The sequence below is a fragment of the Puntigrus tetrazona genome, chromosome 23 (genome assembly GCF_018831695.1).
Source record: "Puntigrus tetrazona isolate hp1 chromosome 23, ASM1883169v1, whole genome shotgun sequence".
Taxonomy (NCBI): Eukaryota; Metazoa; Chordata; class Actinopteri; order Cypriniformes; family Cyprinidae; genus Puntigrus; species Puntigrus tetrazona.
The window spans coordinates 3,729,103-3,750,981 of NC_056721.1; the positions used below are offsets into that span (position 1 = coordinate 3,729,103).

Consider the following 21,879-nt stretch of genomic DNA (forward strand, 5'->3'; position numbering starts at 1 on the left):
GCAACTTTACCACAGATGTTTGTTGAAATTAAGTGTCAGGACACATTTGGTTGTCAAAAAGTGTGATTGCAACCTACTAACAGCTCTATTGTTGCAGTTCCAGTCCGTTTTTAGCATCAATTGCGACCTCATAAAGCAGCAACCGCATGTTTATTGGGAGTAGTTTATGAGAATCGGCTGCGTTGCAGATAGTCTGTGTAAAAAGGTGAAGGCTGGCCATTGTCATTAGACCACTGAAAGCTGTGTTGACAACAAGCAGCACAAGTCAGAGGCAAAAAACTTTGGGATGGCTGGTTAGTGTTAGGCCCCCTGCAGCACATCTGTCTTCTGTTAGATGCCTCATTGGGGGCCAAAACACCGTAAAACTTTAATCATACTCGTCTTTTTTTCAGTTTTGGTGTGTTCGTGAAGAGGTAATTACAGTTGAGTTTGGAGAAGAATTGTTAGCAGAGAAAGAAAAAATAAGGCCTTGATGGGACTCATACTGGTTCAGCTCTTAATGTATTCTCATTTACTCTCATCTCCATGGATGTATCAATAAGGAATTTGAAATATAAAGTCTTTTTCTCATCCACATGCAATCTATTACAGCTAAATAAAAAGGGTCAAAAGCTAAATTCAGCCAAACTGAAACACCTGTCATTCACGGAATGCAAATCCCACACATAGCTGTTTATTAGCAAAACGGAATGAATGGTTGTTTTCAAGCGGGCTTTTCTAAACGCTCTCCTGGTAAGGATGTTTAACTTATGAATGGTATTCAGCCTTAAACGTTTTGGCAAATAGCAGCCAGCAGTCAGTTTACCATATTCTACCACGTTGAAATCCGTTCTGCAGATTCTCCCACTCAATCAGCGCATAAAAACGTCAGCAGATTCCTAGCCCTGCGCATTCATAATCAAACTTTATAGATTTTATTAACACATTGCAAACACTTTTCTCCTTTTTTTGGAATAAAGCCTATGTGGCAAATTACTTTCACAGAGATAAATGTGCCCTTGAGATAGCTTTCATTGTCTGCAGTTACCACAAACAGTGCAAAACAATGGCAAATATAAACCTGCGCAAACAGTGATTACTTCTTACAGAATTGCTTAAACCACATATGCATTGAATTATTAAACAATTGAATCTGAAGAATTCTCTGACTGGTGAAAATATCACTGGCTTTAAAAGCCTAAGAACCGGGTCGTATTATTTGCAATACAGTTTCCTGCGATATCAATTTCACAGCACGATGGAAAACGTTTCTATATAGCTAAATCATTTTTGATTGGATCCTGGCCTGAGGAGGATCTGCAAATGGAAAAATGTACACGTTGTGACTGCACTTCCTCTGGCTTTGAAATCCGAACTCTCGCCAGCTCCCTGAAAGTGACCTTGTCTTCCCGAATATGTATTCATCATCACTATAAACTCTGACCTGTGCGGAAATAAGCTTTTGATTCTCTTGTTAAAAAAAAAAAAAAAAAAATGGATTGATTTTATGGCATTTAAACAGATCTTTATCGCAGTGCTCGTGCTCTGTCCCATGTGGGCACTTGTGTGAAAAGGCAGATTTAAAATAATATGTCTTTGCTGTCATATATCTCTGATAAGACTAACCAAAAATGTACATTTCAGTAAAACGGATAAGATTTAAGACTGATTGTGCGGTCCAAAATTATCCTAACTTTGATTTCACAAGCCAGTGTTATGAAAGCTATTTTAAAAGGTTATGACTGTAGTTGGCTACATTTACAAACTAGCAGTATTGACTAGTTACTTTGAATAAAATGCTTAAAATTCAGTGAGGAAAATAATAATTCTGAATGTGCTGTGCCGATTTGTTTATTAGCATGACGTTTGGCTATTAGTGATAGAACAGTATAATTTCAAAAAGCTGTGAGCTAACTATATTATAATAAATATTCACATATAAGCTATATCTAATAATAAAAAGACTCTGTGAGGAGATACAAAAAAAAGCATTCAGTCTAATCTTACATGAAGTGTCAGAGATATCCAGACAGTAAAAGTCACGGTACCGTGAACATCACCTCGACTAAATGCACTATGTTACCATGTTTTGGTTACTAAAGAGAATCAAAATGAGGGTTGCTGTGAAAGGCGTTGATTGGATGCATTTCGACATCCAATCTTTTCAGGTGGCATTATCTTTGGTCAGGAAAAGATGAGAGAAGAGAGGAGAAAGGAGAAGAGGTTATCTGCAAACCCATGGGTAGGGTGTGGGTTTTTACGTAGGTGCTAATCTAAGTGTTTTTATCTGCGTCTGACATTGTGACTGTAATATCAGACTGCTGTCTGATGAAAGACATCTGCACAGAGCACTTGATTTGCTGATATATTGTTCTGACAATATCTACAGAAGAAAGGGGATTATATCTGAAGTAAAACACAGGTGCAAATGTGTCTTTGGGACATTCTTGAAAAAGGCCATCAAATCACCTTTTAATGGTTTAAGCTTGAATTTTAAGTGTTTTATGCGTGTCAAAAGACTTTTACTAGCAATTGTGTGATTATATTGCAACTGGAGTACACAGTACATCCGTGGCTCTTTTAAGACTCTTTTAACATCTGTCTACTCTTTTAAAGGGGGTTTAATTTTGTGCTTGTCTAACAATTTTTGTCTTTCTATTACTTGGAAGAATTCTTGACTCATTTTAAAGTCATATTCGTGCCTTTCTGAATAAAGTATGTGAGTTAGAACACATTCCTAGTCGTTATTTAGTTGAGAAATACCGCCTGTTCTACTTTCTCTGTCATTTTCCTTTATGACTGGGTGGCTTCGGTTTCTGACCATCCAATAGACATCAATGATTTGTAAACATGGACGATCCTGAGTCATGCATCTGACATTTTGCAGCTTGGAGTTTTAAAAGTTACGGCGTGTTTTCATAGTACAAGCCTTTTTATCTTAAAAGATCAAGGCAAATTTGATTGCTTACGATACGACCCCTTTAAGTTTGACGGCGTGTGACTTCAGAGGCAAGCTTTGCAAACAGTGCATGACTTAAAGCTACCATTGGCTTACAGCTAGACCACGAAAATGAAAGTAAGATTTTTATCTCGCAGCAAGCCAGATTTCTATACTCTTTCCCAGTGATTTTAGTTACATCACAAATTAAAGCCTGACAAACTCAAACAAGAGCCCGTTTGATCCGCCTGATCCAGTAAAACTCAAAAAATCTTCGTACAGCCATAATTTTTATTTTATATGTAAAGTCACTGTGATGTGTGTACCGAAAGCGAGGTCAAGTCATCTCTGTATTTCGTGGAAGGCGCCAGGTACAAGAGAGGATACAGTACAGACTGATATTAAGCTCGGTCATTAAAGCAGATGGAAGCTTTTGTTCCGATGACTGTAAGCTTCTCTGTCCTCCAGTCTGCAGTCACTGCAGTTATCCTTCATTAATTACAGGATATAAGACAAACCCAGAACTCTAAAGATGGTTTAATCACGCTTCACTCACAAGTGTTAAATGAACGTTTAATGACAGGGATTAAAGATCAATGAAAGATTAAAAAAGAAGGGAATTAAAAGAGAGGTGAGGGGAGTGGTGCGCCCCAGGAGATCATCTGCAAAAGCCGGTGGGTGGCAACCTCCAATCTAGTTATTTATTTAGCTTGAACTGCGCAGTGACCATAGAGATGCATTTAAACACTCCTCAATATGGTTAGTAACCAACCTCAGGGTAGGGATCTTATTAAAGATAATGTGTTTCTTGCCATTATTGTGTCAGAGACATAACAGTAATACAGGTGTGTTCAGATGTCTGGCTAATATTGTACATATTTCACCACGTTCCTTTAATTCAGATATTGGCGCAAGATGCAAGCAATGTCAATTTTATGGTTTTAAATCGTCCGGACCAACGGAAAAAATGCATGCATCTACCTACATTGGTGCAAAAAAACCTAAAACACGATATTACATACAGTTTACAACAGTAGATTAACGATTCCTTTTTTGTGCAGTTCTGTCCAAAATGCTGTTATGGCCTCAAAACATTTACAATACTACTCCGTTAGATGGCTTTTCTGATGTAGTAAACCTGCTCTGTAGCGCACCTGGTACAGCACTGCACTGCCCACTTCCAAAGCGTCCAAGAAACACTTGCAAGAAGCGACTGAATATAATTTTGCAGAAATTTTTGTTTTTCTACTTGAACTTGCGACCTTTCTGTAGATTCATGAAGTGAAATTTAAAGAAACGAGTTCCACCTATTTTGGTTATGGTGGCCATAAACAATGACTCTTCGTAAATAGATTGAAAATGAAGCATGAAATCGAATCAAACGTTTTACCGCAGAACCAGGTGAAATCCTGCGACTGGGTGTAAGATATCTAAATACAGTAGTGTCAGTTCTGGCGCTGCGCCGAGCTCTGCCACAACACGTTTCTTTCCGCGTGTCTGCTAGGTGTGTTTTTAAAGGACCTATTTATATTCACAAGAAGTTTTCGTTTGATGTGTGTAAGGAGATCTACCATTCACTTTAAAGGATTTCTGCAGTTATACTTTCCAGCTAATAGCAGGACTTTGATTTATTTTGTGGCAGATCGCTGTTTATCTTACTGCTGCGTGAAGCAGACCCTGTGTCATGTTCATTTTTTGCATTTTACGCAAGGTGTTATTTTAACTGCGTGTCATCGGCCTTCGTGCCGAATATATATGATTGCGCGCCTGTATTTGCTCATCTGTTCGGCAGAAGCTTCCTCTGATGTGAAGACAGCTTATTTCTCTGTGTGCGGTTCTCTGTTTTCATACTGTAAGTGTGTGTGGAGTGTACAGCTCATCTCTGTGATCACTTCACATTGATCTGACGACCATCACATTGAACAAGACATGTTACAAATTACTACAGTCCGTGTGTGTGTGTGTGTGTGTGTGTGTGTGTGTGTGTGTGGGGGCTGTGTTTGATGGATATAGCAACACGGGCTGTGTAATTTGCTCCATATGAGTGGGGCTGCCGGTTGGGTTCTGGTTTATTATGGCAGGACAGAGCGGGGGAAAGCATCCAGCACTCTGCGGTAGGTGACTCCAGTGCTGTCACCTGCACTGACATGCGTCAATCAAAATGATTCAGCACCACCTTCTTCGGGTCACGTGACCACATCCTTACAGAGCAAGGAGCAATTTCGTTCGCCCACAAGGCCAATTTGTAAAAAAAAAAAAAAAAAAATGCGTAATGTAAACGGCTTTTATGAAGATTACAATTCTGGCTTGTAGATTTTGACAGATTTATAGCTTTATGACTTTTCTAACAAAGCTGTATTTGGGATTGTTATTTTTGTAAATGTAGATTAAAGCACAGCGAGGAAACGTCAAATCTAGAGCATGGGAATCATTTAAAAAAAATGAAAATTCTGTTCTCTTCATTCCAAACCTGCGTGCATTTCTTTCTTCTGCAGAGCGCAATAGAAGATTTGGAAGAATGTAGGTAACCAAAGAGTTTTGGCATCTATTGGCTTCCACAGAAGAAAATCATTGCTACAGGTATGGAATAACATGAAGGTCAGTAAACGATGACAAACGGTCATTTTTTCGGGGGGTATACTATCCCTTTAAAATCGAATCTACCATCCTATCCACACATACCAGAGTTCTGAAAAAGATTTATCAGTCTCAAACTGTTTCTCGTTACCTAGATTTTCACTGCAGCTGAAATGTAAACACAATTTTTTGTGTGAAAATACACAAATTACATGTATAAACATACACCAAACAGATGTGAATTCCAAACATTGTCAAGACGTGATTTGTGTGTTTTTGCTGTGGTTTGTGTTTAGTAAATTTGCTGAGGACCCCTCTGTATTTCTTGGACAATTAAGATACACCGTCATTTACCTCCCCTTGTATAGTAAACTATGATGTACCAATGATTTCTCCACTCGATGCACAGTTGTACTACTGTTTGTGTCCTCACGAAGGTTGTTCCGTCACTGATGAAGCCAAGTTTAGCCTTTTCTGTTTATTGCTGTTCCACGTGAAAATCACCAAAATCTAAACAAAACTCTCACGACTAATTCTGTCTTGCCTGTCTTTGTTGTTTTATATAGCTATCTAACTGTCTGTCTATCTATCTAGCTGTCTGTCTGTATCTCTGTGTGTGTGTGTGTGTGTGTGTCTGTCTATGTGTATCTCTCTATCTATCTGTATTATGTATCTGTGAGCTAACTTAGATATATAGACAGGCAATTTAGCTGTCTGTCTGTCTGTGTGTGTGTGTCTGTCTATCTGTATTTATCTGTCTATATAGCTATCTAGCTGTCTATCTGTCTGTATCTGTGTGTGTTTCTGTCTATATATCTGTGTCCGAATCTATCTGTGTCTATGTGTGTTTATATCTATCTATCTATCTATCTATCTATCTATCTATCTATCTATCTATCTATCTATCTATCTATCTATCTATCTATCTATCTATCTATCTATCTATCTGTCTATCTATCTGTCTGTCTGTCTGTCTCTATTTTTTGTCTGTCTGTCTGTGTGTCTATTTCATCTTTGTCTGTCTATATTTTTCTTTGTCTCGCCGTTTTTATCCGTCTGTCTTTGTCCTTATGTCTATTTATCTATTCTTTTCATCTGTCTCTCTGTTTTTATTTATGGCTTTCTGTCTGTCTGTGTCCATGTATTAGTGTTTTCATTCATGCTTCATTGTTATTCTGTCCTCAAAAGGGTCAAAGCACCATTAAAGTCCTCTCCATGGCAGTCACGTCCTCACTGGAAGCAACACAAAGCAACAAGTATGTCTCATAAAATGTTACGACATGAAAGTGGACAGTAGAGACCAACAAAACCTTTTGCACTCCTCCAAGGCTGAACCCTGCCAGAGACATGAGCTCTATATTTTGTTTTTTTGGCTTCTTGTCATAAAATCGGAGATGGGGACCAAAGCAGGGTTGAGTCTGTTGAGGGGGTTACATTAAAATTGCAGCTGGTCTTTTTCCTCATATGATACCTTTCAATGCTTTCATCTCCAAATTTGGCCCCAGAGAGGAGAGGTAGAGAGAAAAAGCAGTATTCATCACATTTTCGTTGATTTGCACAAGCATCTACAATGAAAACATCAGATGCTGAGGCTTAGTTGGGTACACGGACTGAGTGGGCCGGCAAGAGAGAGGGGCTTAAGGGTCATCACGGCCTGGTGCACTCTAGTCTTCTTTCATAATGTTAGTCCTACGCTGGATTAGGCTCTGAGGGTCTCGCGTCACCAGGGTGCCGTTCAAAGCCAGGTGTTCGCTTTTAAGGCCCTGATGTACTTATGGCAAAGTGTTTTTCGTTCATTGCTAACGGTTACGAAGGCGTTTGAAATACCTGAGCAGCAGTTTAGTGTTGGCGAACAGCTATGCTGCTGAGAAACATGTTTAGATTTATTTATTTTTAATAATAAAATAAACACGACAAAGATAACGCCGGTGAGAACGTAGCAGTTAAGCAAGCATTGGATTATAGCGATGTAGGTATGTCAGCACCAGATCTACAATCTCAAGATTAATTTACATTTATTTATATGTCACTGTATAAAACCAGCCTTACAGTACCAAACATGAAATGTCAGTGTTGGTGTAATTTTTTATTAAAATGTCTACTGTGAAGCATCTCGCATCTGACCTTAACCAGAGGTCTAAAATCTTTAACGACAAAAATTTTGGCTCCTTTCCCATCGAATAAAATACTTGATCTCTAAATAACGGTAAAACAGCATATTGCTAAAGTTTTATATGCAGTTATATTACAGCTGCTGGACAATTACCAAGAATTAATTGAACTATAACTATAATATTTTTATATATATATATTTTACTAAAATTTTATGGATCAGTGTATATATACTACAAACAGTTTTTAAATTTTTTTTAAATCACAGAATTAGGCGGAAAATATATTCTATAGCTTCTGTACTGTAATTAATTCTTTCAGTTACCACTGCATTATTCATATTTATTTGGAGAAGACCTCAAAAACACGCATAAACCACATCGTCTTCACGTTTCATCAGTTAAGGTTTATGCTTGTTATTCAGCTTAGTAACTGCGATAGTGGGATGTCTTTGTCCATATTAGGGATTGATTATTACTTCTCATATGAGTTCATTTTAGACTTTCTGAGTGAGAGTGCGCTCCGGCTTTGAGTATGAATGAAACCTACTGCTGCATAATGTTCACATCGTTTTGAAAACAAATAAATAGTATCCAAAACGACATGGCTATCTTTTCCCTGACCCAGAATAACTGGACAGAAGAAATAAACCTTCCGTATCAAAGAAGGAGGAGCCAGAGAGCCACACCTACATATTACATCATTGTGACGGACCAATGGTTTCCGGTAAAGTTTAGTCCAAATGAACTCCACACAAACTTTGCTTTGGCTCGATTTTGATTATGTCACACCGGTTTGTTCTTCAGTTTCACTACAAGTCTACAGGCAGGACATACTTGAGTGTTTCTTGTTGAATTGTGCTAAACCTACTAGGAAACATTTCCTGACAGTAGATCCAGTTAACCTTCACTTGAGAGAACGTGAGAGCTTCTCGCTCGCTACAAATCGCAATTAGTAAAGCAAACACCAGCACTATTTCCAGTCAGCCGTAATGCCTTCAGAGCAGCTGATTAATGGCCTTCACATGAGGGATCAACCATTTTCGAATGGGGCAACAATGCACCCATTAAACCCCATCAGCAGTGACGAGGCCTGTCTTGTGAGATGGAGGTACCTATAGCCCTCTAATGGGCTCAGCATTGGCTTGCAATAATAAAGAAACAGAGCAATCTGGCCGCGGTTTGTTTGGTTGATGACGAAGGAGCCATGAACTGTGATTTCAGCTGAGAGCCATTACAGAAACAGAGCGAAAGGTGGGAGAGGGGAGCTGGCCGTGGCCTTGTGTCTCGCACAGGATGAGGAAGATTTGAAGACTTAAGAAAACAGGAGGATGGGTGTGAGACAGGAATTCCAGGTCTTTAGCACCGGAGTGCTCCCTTCTTAAGGGGGCTGATAGGTCACTTACTGCTCAAGCCTGGGAAAGAAGCCTGTGGAGTTTAGCTGGACGTCCAACTGGTTACGCTGGCCTGTTTTGATCGGTTTTAGAGGGGTTTTGGACACTTGTCAGCTATTCAGGCTGAAAAACCAGCGAGACCGTGCTGGGAGGCCAGTTTAGTCAGCAGTATTTTTGTGCTTTTGACATCAGGGCAAATCATTGTTAGGTTTATGAGAAAAGTATGTAGCATTTCTTTAATCTAGGTTACACTTAACAAGAAAGATACATAAACAAATACTAAAAATACTGAAGGCCTGGAATTCGTGTCTCTCACCAATCCTCCCGTTTTCTCAAGCCTTCTGATCTTTCTTGATACAAAAATGATACATATTTAAAGTTTCCTTTGGTCTTATCTGAAATCTGAAACTACTTCAAACAATAAAAAGTACTTGTTCTGTTTCTTAACACACTAAAGCAACTGTGTTTTGCACTTGTGATGCGCTTGACTAATTGTAGAATAATTTTAATTATAATGTTATTCAAGATTACATTTAGAGAGTATATTGCAGCTTCATATATTACAAATCTATTTAAATCAATGCATATGCATTTCAACAGAAATTAGGTATATTTTAGTTTGCCATAAATGCCTATCAGTACATTCAGCAGTACTTAAACAACATTTTAAAGACAAAGGAAATTATATATGAAGATGTATTTGGGTCCTACTTAAAGTGTAAAAAATCACTGTGCACAAGTTTAGCTAACTGCATTTAATATGCATTTCTGTTGGATTTAACTGTGTGTGCGTTGAATGGTGTGCAGAGTACGACCGTTTAAATCATTTCTATTAGTTTAGATTTGCTAGAGTACATAGAGAGTACAAACTAGCTTTTGGATGCGAGTTCTTGTAGGAGCTCAGAAAACCATCGTCTCAGAAGAAGGTGAGGTAGAGCTGAAGTCAAAAGGTGGGGTTTAGGAAGTGGAAGGACATACTCGGCTCAGATTGCGTTTCATCTGTCCCAAAGGCGCACAACAAGACTTCCTCTTCCCCCGTCCACGCTCACAGATGACCTTGGAGTTGATAGGACAGCAGCCAGAGTCTGACAACCGCAGGTCATGGGAGTAGTTTATGTAATGCTGAGGGACTTGGGTGGGTTATAGTGTTACAGAAGCGAACAAGCAGATATTGATGGCTCGGTCTCAGTCCTGATTGAAGCAGACACGCACCGCATAACTCAAACACAGGATGTGGAGGGATGGAGCTTGGGTCGGGTCGGATCGGCCTCTCTGGACGGTAAACATAAAGCCCCGTCTGTGTTCTCTCTTCTTATACATTTGATCACATTTGATTGTTTCAATTAATCATCCGCGTTTGGTAGGCAGCTTAAGGTGTAACAGAGACTAGAAGAAAAAGCGAAAACTCCCAAAGAGCCCGCCGCTGTCCCCGGGGCAAAGAACTTTACAGACGATCCTCAGAATTGTAATTTAGACTCGTGAAATTACTTTGAGCAAACGGGGGTGCCTAGGGGTGTAAACGAGTACCAGAAAGGGTGAAAACGCACAAATTCATCATTCCCAGCAGCACTTCAAAGCATGAAATTTATCTCCCACTAATATCACTGTAATGTGTTTTCAGTCAAACTGTCTCAAGAAGTTTCGTGCTGTTCATAATGCAGTTATTGAATAGAAACAAAGAAGCCCATTATATTCCTAATAATAACTGCAGTCAAAATAAAAGCTATATGATTTTACAGAGGTGTACAGTGTTACTAGGGTCTACAGTCTGTTAGCCGAGCAACGCTTGGGGCATTAAAATCATATTTCAATATGACACTTTTTTTTTTTTCACATTCTTGTCAACACTTTAGATATTGATTTGTTATTTTGCATTATGTGTAATGATGTGTGGCCATTTATATAACATCCTTATTTTAATTAATGAAAAAGTGCAGAATTTTAATTAGCACAAGTGGTTTTTTTTTGTTTTTTTTTGCAAAAGTTAAAAAGTTTTACTCATCATCTTAAGATACTGTGAAATAATATCCAATTATAAATTAAGAAAGAGTGGGTTTGTCAAGGTTTGTGTCAAAGCAATCATATAGTAATAAAACATAATCCTATCAATAATGTTGCACCAATATTTTAGATATTTTATCTTAAATGCATTATTAAATTGTGAATTGTCGTTTTCTTGAATAATTTTTTTTCATGTAGAAATTAAATTAATGTGTGAAAGCTGAACTAACAAACGATCAGAAAGAAGTGTTATTTTAATATCATTTTAATGTGATACTATAATATTATCTTATTATAGTTATATTACTTATATAAATTACAGTTTGCTAATATTAAAAATTTTATTTTGATTTATGAATTTATTTGATTTATATACTTTTCAGTTAATGTTTACAGTACAGTTGTTTTTGTACATCTAGCAAATAACTTTTAACAAAAGTTAATCCCGACGAGAAATACTGCCTTGGAAATTTGTCGAATTTTTACATTTTATTTTAATTAACATTTATTTCAAGCACTTCCTTAACTTTTCTTTCTTTTCTTCCTCCCCTTTTCTGTTTGTTTTATCCTGAATTTTAAATATGATCCTCCGTGCATATCGTTCCGAGTTCAGAAGTGCTGTGATTGTTAAGAGGTTTCATGACGTACAGAACGGCTCCAGGTTTGCTATTTTGTTGAATCTTTGACATCTCCCCCACTTCTCCCTGTTGTTTGAAACGCAGCAACAGCCCACGATTCCCTGGGAAGCGAGGAATAATTCAGTGAAGTGGAACGGGGAATTGCCGTTTGCTTTGACAGCTACGCCATAAATATTGACTCCTACAAAAATGCTAGATTTCCTGCAGCCCTCCTGCCGTCGGCGCGTCCCGCAACACTCTCTGACAGCTCTGGCCGTTCCCAAATCCCGATCCATCCTGTTTGTGTCCGTCAGGTGTCCGAGAGACCCAGCTGCTGCCGGCGGCACCATGTGTGAGTCTCCACAGCCGCCAGGTGCTTTTCATTTCAACCCTAACGCTCTCCAGAGACTCTCAGAGGGGTTACGCTAGGTCTCACCTGAGCTAATTGGTCCTTCAGGGGGAAAAGTGTGAGCAGACACGCTATATTGCTTTAGCCTTCAACTCCGTTTGATTGATGGCTGACGTGTAAAGGTCTAGACAGAGTGTGTACAGGCTCGATGCTGGTATAAAATACGTTTGATCTTTTATGTGGCTCTGATCGAGCGGCAGGAAGTTACCGCAGCATCTCCGAATGTCTTTGAGCTCTGAACATCACACATGCGTCTGGCGCACGCAGTGCTGCGTAAATCTCTCTGAAACGTGATGCAGGAAACTGAAAGTCTACATTTTCAGCAAAAATACGAGATCGGTATAACAAACATGGGTTTTCTGCAGTGTTACACACACGTGCATTCATGCATCACATTAACAGCTTATTAATAACTACATGAAAAAAATGGCTCACTGAAAAAAATGAAAAAAAATTAAAAAAGATTTTAATTGAGAAGCAAAATAAAAAATAAAAGCAGCCATATTAAAATAAAAGCAGCCATTAATTTTTAGTTTGTGTTAGATTAAAGGTCCCATTAAATAGCAGTAATAATAATAATTTATGAACACATGCACAACAGACACAACTTTATAGTACATATTTTAGTACATTTTAATTGAGTATTTTTCATTATTAGGTCATTTTAAGTAATGCCGTTTACGTATCAAACCTTATTGTAAAGTGCTAGCCAGTTTCCCTTTATATTCAATTTCATGTTGATAAAATATATACGGTAATAAATGTAATAGTAATACAATTTTAATAAAAACAAATCAACTACGTCAACTACCCAAATACACAAGGCACGCCAAGGTCATTATCAGCAGAGCTGATGATTTCATTTATTTGTTTATTTCTGATTTTATGCTACACTTCTATCTAGGTCTTGTATAACACATCTGGAATTACGTCAGTCTCCAACTTAACCTTCACTGAACCACTTCACATAAATAACCACTCATCAGCTGGATTTTTTGTATACACCGTTTTGTCACAGCATGGAGGTGAAGGCAGAGAGGTTTAAATGTACTTACAGTTCACTGAGGAAGTGCAGGTTGTGGAAAGCGTTGGGCTGAATCTCGCTGATGTTGTTCATACTGAGATCCCTAAAAGCAGACCAAACACACACGTCAATGCCAGCGTCACATGTTCAGAAAAATCAAGAAACTTGATGATAATTGATAACAATAACTTTTTGTGAAATGGCATAAACCTATAAAATCCTTCAGTGCTTTTTTCTTTTGATGTGTTTATACTATATAAATAATGTTTTTTGTAAGTATATGTATATTCCCCCCTTTATTTGTCTGTTTACTTGTTTACCTCCTCTTCCTACTCCTCCTCCTCCTCTCCATAAGCTAGCATAACTGCAACCATTGCATCTTCTTGATACATATTTACTTTTCAATTATTCTTTTTTGGTATGTCTGTGTGTGTGTATATATATATATATATATATATATATATATATATATATATATATATATATGTGTATGTGTGTGTGTGTGTGTGTGTGTGTGTGTGTATGTGTGTATAAAAAAACCTAGGTCTAGCGTTATGTGTAAAATAATTAACATAGACAAAATAGGATTTTTTTTGCAACTGTGTTATGTGAATAATTACTGAAAACATTTTCTTCCCCTGTTTAAAGGATTATGAGACTATTTTAACTATGCATGGTTATATAGTTAACATAATATCACATATATTTAGAATTGTTTTCCCCTGCTAATCAGACCAGAACTGTGACTCATTCTGGATCATGACCTAACGGTTAAAGACCACTGATTTGTTTCATTAAGGCCTGCATGTTGTGGAGAAATACAGTGGTATTTAGTATATGAGTTTATGCTTGATTAGTTTATGAGTTCATTAATTCACCATCATGGCTCCCGCTCACATATTTCACCTTTCTTGCAATAGCTGGAGCTTTAGACACACGCTCATGACCATTGATCAACGTCCTCATTTTCAACAGTACAATATTCATTAAGCTTTAAATGCAATCAAGATGGAAAAACTGCACAATATTGATTATACTAATTACGAGTAATCCAACACAGTAGATCTCACGTTTCAAATGAGAATGAATCGGTTGGCCGGCTTCAAAAACACGGCAACAATACGACCCTTGATTGCGACGTGGGAAACCTGGCCTCGTGTTTTTTTATTATTATTATCATCACGAATGCCTCTCTCGATTTCCAGTTCAATTAATTAATGGAGCCCAGCGTTCGTACGTGATTATTACATCGGCTGTGCCAATATCATCTAATCAATAGTGTTGATTGTGAACCCTGCCTGATCTAGACAACGCTCCAGTCAGAGACCTGGACAATCTCTGAAAAATGAGCCGCTCTGGCTTTGACAGTTTCTTCCGAAGGCAGCCAAGAGCCCTCCGAATGAAACATGTGCGCTCTCGTATCAAAGAAAACCCACACCTGCACGTTTTACCATCCATCAGAGAGGAAGAGTGGAGAAGGGGAACAAAAAAAAAACAATAAAAGAGGAAAAACGTTCCACTCTGAATTATTGTTCAACAGATGTAATTTCCTCTCTGGTTTGTAGTAAATGTGTGTGTAGTTGTGTTCCAGATGTTTCTGCCTTCAATCTAATCAAAACATCCTGATCATCTAATATTTTTCACTTCTAAATTTGACCTTCTCCATCGAGAGGCATTTGGGGTCAGGTATTCGTCTTTATTTACACTCTTCTATTTTACCCATCAGCCCTAGAGTGTTCTGAAGCCTTAATTGACCTTTGACCTGTGATGGGTGTTTGATTTTAACTGCTCGGCATAGTCTAATTAGCTTTGACCCTGATGATAGTGTAGATATTGTAAACACACCGATATCAGCAGTGTTATTACCTCTTGGCAACTGCTAGTTGGTCAGACTAGTTCTTAACGTGGTGTCTAGGTTTGTGCAACTGGCCACAGCAGTTTTAATTTTTTAATTTGTTAACATTACTTAACGTTATTTGTTAAGGCTGTGTTGGGTCACCATTGACTTTCATAGTAGGACCAAAAAAATACTATGGAAGTCAGTGGTGACCCAAGAGAGCTTGGTCACAAACTTTGTGATACAGGTTTGGACCTACATGAGGGTGAGTAATTATTCCTTTAATATAAATATAAACTAGCATAGATGCTTTGGTTAGGTAGTTAGTTGGGCAGTTTTGAAGGTTAGTTAGTTTTGTTAGTTGGTCACTTAGATACTAAAATCGATCAACCTAGAAGAACTAGGACCTGTTAGAGTATAAAATGAATCTCCCTTGAGCCATAATGTTAGATAACAGGGAACAAGTTGGGTTTGGTTGGTTAGTTAGTTAGCTATAATATAAAATGAATCCTTGAGGGATATTGTTAGATGTGGCAAAAGGTTTGGTTAGGTGACTAGTTAGTTTGTTATCATATAAAAGGAATTTTTGAGCCATGATGTTAGATGATGGAGAACGAGTTGGTTAGTTAGTTTGTTATCATGTAAAATTAATCCTTGAGTGATAATGTTAGATGTGGGAAATGTTATACCATTAATAATTTTTATTAACTGACATTAACAAATATTAATTAGAATAAATTCACATGCAATTTAGACATAACCAAGCAAATATTCAGTTTATTTTTCACTTGAAATCATTCATAAGTTGAATAATATTAAACAATAAAAATCATTTACTTCTTTTAGCATCTCTGTCAGGCGCTGTTATTATTCTAGACAGCTACGTTTGCAGCTTTTGGAAGCAGTCTGATGGATCTCGACGGTGTTACTGAACCTACAGGTGTAATAAATTATTCAGACCGAGGGTTGTGTCGCTCCAGAAGCGTAACAGTGCTGCAGTGTGGATCTAGAGCTAAAATGAATCAGGAAAGGACTGAAGCCGTCTTACTGCAAAGTCCTTGAACATCTGAACTTGAACATTTTTAGCAAGGTTTTCATTTAGGCAATGTCGAGTCGACATCGATGCAACCAAACTGCAACATTACTTCATTTGTTGTCCCTGGAGGTCTGGAACAGCCAAAAGGGCAGCTTCTCATAACCGAAGACCACCAGGCTTGAGAAGATAAACTGAAAAGTCTGAAAATATTCATCACGGAGACTTTGATACTTGGCTATTTATTTGTTTTGTCAGCGTGTCAACCATGACAAGGTGAAAAGCTAATTTGCTGTAGATGGGGCCTGGAAAACTTCACTCAGAAAAAGAAACAGATTGAGTTGACCTGACCACCGCTGTTTTCCACTGACATGGTGGCATGGAATGCACTCAACACAAACCTGTTAAACTGGAGGGAATATTTGGGTTTTGAACTACTCCCAATATCGCACACATGAGCTGGTATTTAAGGCTTAATGAGCGTTTGCTGTTGAGGTGTTGACGGCTAGCCTATAGCAGCCACACAAAGCTAACGAAATATCAAATCTTTATCATAAAAAAAAGATTTATAGCTGTGCTAAACAGGTCTTACACCTAGCAAACACATGCAAAATCTCAGTAGAATCTGTACACTAAAATCAATATGTCAAGATGTAAAAGATGAGTAGAGTCCACACTAAAAATATTACAATGATGGCAGAGAGAAACATTCACTGAAATCTCTTTCACAATGATTTTGTACAGGTGGTGTATGATATAAAACATCAACAGCCAATTAGGGCAGGGCACTAAATAGTGTTTTATTATCATGATAATTAAAGAGTACAGGTGGTAGGAGACATGGGACGATTACCTGGTACCCAGAAATCTGAAAAAGCAAAAATACTGGTACATACGTATATCAATATCTAGATGTCACATTTTAAACATATGGCCCAGCCTTGCAGCCAGTCAGAATCCATCTTGCTTTAAAGGAACACTGCACTTTTTTTGGAAACATCCGATCTGGCGATAACACTTTTAGCATAGCTTAGCATAGATCATTGAATACAATTAGACCAGTAGCATCGTGTTCAAAAAGGGTTTCCAAAGGGTTTCAATATTTTTCCTATTTAAATCTCGACTCTTCTGTAGTTATATCATAAAAGGAAAATTGATACTATAACTATACTCTCATCCCGGCGTAATAATCCATTGCCCCAGCAGGTAAAGTGATATCACGCGGCTTGAAAGACAGAAAATCTGCCAAGAGCTCTATTTTGCAGTTTTCTAGTTAGAAGCTAGCTAGATAAGCAATTTGTAAACGTCTCTTCACACTAACTCCGCATGTTGAGTCTGAAAATTTGGTGCGCTAAGCATTTTCGTTTGAATGAACAGCTATTATGCACCCGTTCATACTGATACGAACATTTCAGTATATGTGCGTGTGTGCATTTTAAGTTCTCTAAAAGCGACACCTACTGTCAGTGAGTGGATGTGAATATTCATTTAGTCCATCTGCCATTTATTACACATTAGTCTGACTGGACAAATCACCTAGCGATGCTTTTTATTAGAGACTTCTGTGTAGACAAACTTAAATAATCATTGGAAAGCTTACTTGCATCGCAAACTTTATCGCCATCTGCATGTGGGGTGTTTCAAAAAGATAAGACTGGAATCAGAATGACTTAAGGAACTGTATTAGTTTCATTTTTTTTTTAAGATAATTTGGTTATTTTTGTATACAAAGTCAGTATATTATGTCCTCAATATCCCTGTATGATAATAACCCTCTTGTCTTTCAGTATAAACCCGCTCCCTCATGTGGTAATCCTTAGTTCTTTCCACACTCAGCTAACACATGCTGCTTTTTTATCACAATAATTACAATTAATGAAAACGACTTTTGTTTTTCAGCCAAATGGGCAATGTTGATTTAAGTCATTAAGAAGTGCAACCAATCTCCTGCTGCCTTTATGGAGAAACTCGTGTTCTTCACACTGCACATGCAGCTTCACATCGCAACCACTGCAATCAAGAAGATATTGCTTTTTGCTTTTCGCTTTTTTTAATTAAAGAAAGGCAGATGTGACCGGTTCGCGAGAGGTCATGCACACAATGTTTTGAAACTAAAGGAAATATCTGGCAACCACGTTTAGGCGCTGAGCACATGGATCCTGATGATTATTTAAATGATTACTAAGTGCGTTCAGGCAATGCCCCCTTCGGTACACCCTGCGGGAGATGGTATATATCGAGGCTGTGTCGCAATCTCACCCCCCTCAGCGTTTGCACATGTAGGGGTTTTGATGCACGGCCATCAGAAAGATGATACTCGTAAACGTCAACACATGCAATGAAGACTTTACTAGTTTCAAACAGCTGCTGCCTCTCTCTGCTGGCTCTAACCCCCTTCATCGTACATTTACGTGTTATTCTGGCCTTTGTCTTCAACTTCATTTCACAGCTGCGGTGGCATTTTCGAAAATTGCATTGATAAGACTTCCTAGAAACAATTTTACAAGAAAATAGGAGTTGGAAAATTAGTTTAAATCCATTTTCCTCAGTGTAGAAACAGTGTACTTTGAGTTTTTGCCAACTAAAAGCGACTGACAGCATCTGCCACTGCAACTGTAGAATGACTCCTTTATATATATAGTAAATGATTAAGTGAAATAGGACCACCTGTGTCCCCCTGCCATGTTTTCATGACTTTACCGCTCCGGACAGAGGTGAAGTGTAGGTTACAAAAGCATTTTTAGCCCTCTAAAGACGTATGACATAAGCCCCGGCGAGAGAGCAAGTCAGCATGTGTTGACTCTACCAGCATAGTCTGCGTTTTCCCCCGTAAATGTTTCAGATGTTTATCATTTACAAAGAAATTATATGTACCAGCAGAAATATCTTATTTGTATAAAACGGTAATCGTTTCAAGTAGGTTACAGGCTTGTGCCTTTATCATATCTTGTCAGTAATCACACAGGGATGATGAGATTATGAAAAACGGTCTCTTTCTTAACCCTTTAATAATAAAGGTGTTTATCACTTACAGAGAAGGAGAGTATATTTTTGGTTGTACTTAAGTAGTACAATAAAATAGCTACCATGAATGTAATTAAATATGCATTCGTTATGTTTGTATGTTTATGCTTTTCTGAGATATGTGTGTGTGTGTTTTATATACATACATACATATATACATATACATTGTTTTCACTTCATTTAATATAAAATTTTCGCAAACAATTTATTTACCTTAGGAAAAAAGTCAATTCAAAAAAAAAAAAATTGTGTATGTTTAAAATACATTTTTATATATGAATGGTATACAAGCATATGTTTAAATCGGGTGCTGAAGGAATCCAGCGCCGAGGACATGACTAGACTGCTCTGCCGGTCGTGTCGAGGCACAGCAGCACAGAGGAGACTATGTAATAGCCATCTTTGAAGTGGCTCTCGAGGGCTCGCTCCTTCCGCCAAACCCTGGCACAGGTATGCTTTAATCTCGCCTGCCTCACGCCAGCTCATCATCAAAAGCATGGCACGCTGCTCCCTTACAATAACGCCATTTACCGTGCAGTTTGCCTAGAATCGGTGTAGAGAAAATATCCGCCGCTGAAGCCCAAGTAAAAATGGAAAGTTCAAAATCACAAGAGCACTCAGCACTTTCCAGCTTCAAAAAACATTAAGGTGTGTCAGAAGTCGACAAAGATGATGATGATGATGATGAATTGGATGAGGATGATGACTTCAATCTCTGAGTCAGACCTACCACATTAGTAAAAAAAAAAAATCCTTTGGGGCGAGTCCACAGCGAACAGCAAGGAAACTTCTGGGAACTTTATTTGACAAATGCAGAATTCCTGCCGAGGAGCATAAGAATATTTTTAAAGAAGAAAGGAGAGGGGAAAAGTGGGTGAGACAGATGCATAGATTAGGAGGCTGTTTGGGAGAAGTTGATACAGTCTCCATGGTGAGAAACCTCAAGCCCTTTTCGGGTGAAACAAAGTGTGGAGGTCGGAGCCATGCTTCAATTCATCACTCACTCCAAGTTGACGTAATGGCATATCAGACAGACTCGAGGACCCAAAACAACAGGCTTAAACTTCTCAGGAATTGTTTCCTGCATCCTGCGAACAATTCCCGCGTCGCGCACAAAGGACGGCGCACCGATACGCTTGTGCCGCTGTGTTTGATGATAAGGCCCGTGCGAGTGTTACACGAGTGTTCATTAGAGATATTCTTCGTCTTTCTCAGCCTCTTGATGACAGCCGGCTATTTATCAGCACTACTGGAACAATCTGAGCTTTGTTGGCACGCTTCCTGTTTTTTGTCTCTTTTCCATGGACGCTCACTAACTCGCAAACACTTTCCTGCAGGTCAGGGGCCAGAGCTTCTCAAAGTGTCTTTACACCAGCTTCAGACGAGACCACCCCGGAGAGGAAGGAGCAATTGAAGTTAAAGCTTCACAACATAACGTGCGATAAGGAACGAATCATAGTTGCCCTTTAAAAGACAGGATAGGGGTTCCTCTTTGTTCAGTGGAGCAGCACAATCACACCTCTCTTTTCAGCACATCGCTTTTGCTTCATGGCCAGTGATTTAAGCTTCATTACACCTCATTGTAAATATGTTTTAATTCATCTGCTGTTTAACTTGTCTTACTTTGTTTTTTTATTGCATTATTTTTTTTTACAATTTCTTACATTGGTCTCATTTTATTTTTAACTTCTCTCACTTTATGTGAGAAAACAGTTATCTTAAGTGCTTTTTTTAGTCATTTTTTTATGTCACACCTACTTGACCAAGATCTTGCTTCTTGACCAAAGTCTATTTTACTCATTCATTCATTTAACTTGGTATTTTTCATCTGTATTTCATAACTTCTTTAAGCTTTTATTTTATTTTAATCGTGATAAAAACATACGTTCACCCAAATGCAACAATGTAACGATATGTAAATACTGACTGAAAGTCTCTGATTGTAAGTTTGAACTATAATATTGTAGTGTATTCAAACTTTTTGCAATACACGCAAAAGTTTGAGAGTAGGGAGACTCCGTCCATTTGCGCCACTATCCACTCATATTTGGTACAAAATGGCATAGAATTGTGCAGAAACACACACACCTTCAATTACATAATTTGCAAAAGAAAGAAGGCATTTGCTGGTGAGAAATTCTATTGCCTCTCTCTTCACTCAACAGTTTTAATGAAGGATGTAAAGAATGATGTTTTTCCGGTGGTCCCTGACAGCTCCAAACTGTTTGACCTCTTTCTCTTCCATCCCGTCCCACCCACCGTGCTACTACATCTCCCCAGTATCTCTCTTTCTGCCCGTCGTTTAGTATTTTCTGCTCCATTCATACTCTGGTCCTCCTCCGGGCTGGCAGACCTAATCCTCCCCTTCGTCACCCTCCAACCTTAAAAGCTGACATGTTTGGGTAAACATTACACAGTGCTGTGAATCCTGAGCCACTGGTGGAAAGCCACAAGACAAACAGGCCGTCCTCAGGTGCTGCCGTCCTCTTCAAAGCGCTGGATCCCGTTCAACAGCTCTCTGTCGTTAACACGGCTGCTCTAGTCCCGCTGTTCTTCGCTTAAACCCAAAAGAGAAAAGTAGGCCCTCCAGACACATCCGTCGCTCTCTCACACTCGCTCGCTTTCATTTCTCCTTACGCAGGTTGTGGCTTTATCTTCTCCTGAACTTTTTATTCTTCTTGCCAAACTCTTTTTAAATCATGTCACCCCATGTCGGGCCAAACTTGTACTCTGGATACTGTCTCTCTTCTCGCTGTGTTCAACAAGACGTATTTTAAAGGATCTTCGTGCAGCTATTTTTCATAAATTTCATGACAGTTATACATTGAATTTGAACATGGCCATGACTTAACTACAAATAAATTAATAATTAATTAATAATATTAGCCCACAAATGAATAAATAATGGGAATTAATTAATGTGCATGGCTCAGAA

General features: G+C 38.4%; 1 protein-coding gene across 1 annotated transcript in view; it reads right to left on the reverse strand.

The window, feature by feature from the left end:
- LOC122329314 (leucine-rich repeat-containing G-protein coupled receptor 6) overlaps positions 1-21,879 on the reverse strand; it is a 69,258-nt gene that overhangs the window by 27,497 nt on the left and 19,882 nt on the right. Inside the window, 1 exon segment of the mRNA XM_043225547.1 lies at positions 13,082-13,153. Coding sequence (XP_043081482.1) covers positions 13,082-13,143 — 62 coding nt within the window. The 5' untranslated portion in view covers positions 13,144-13,153.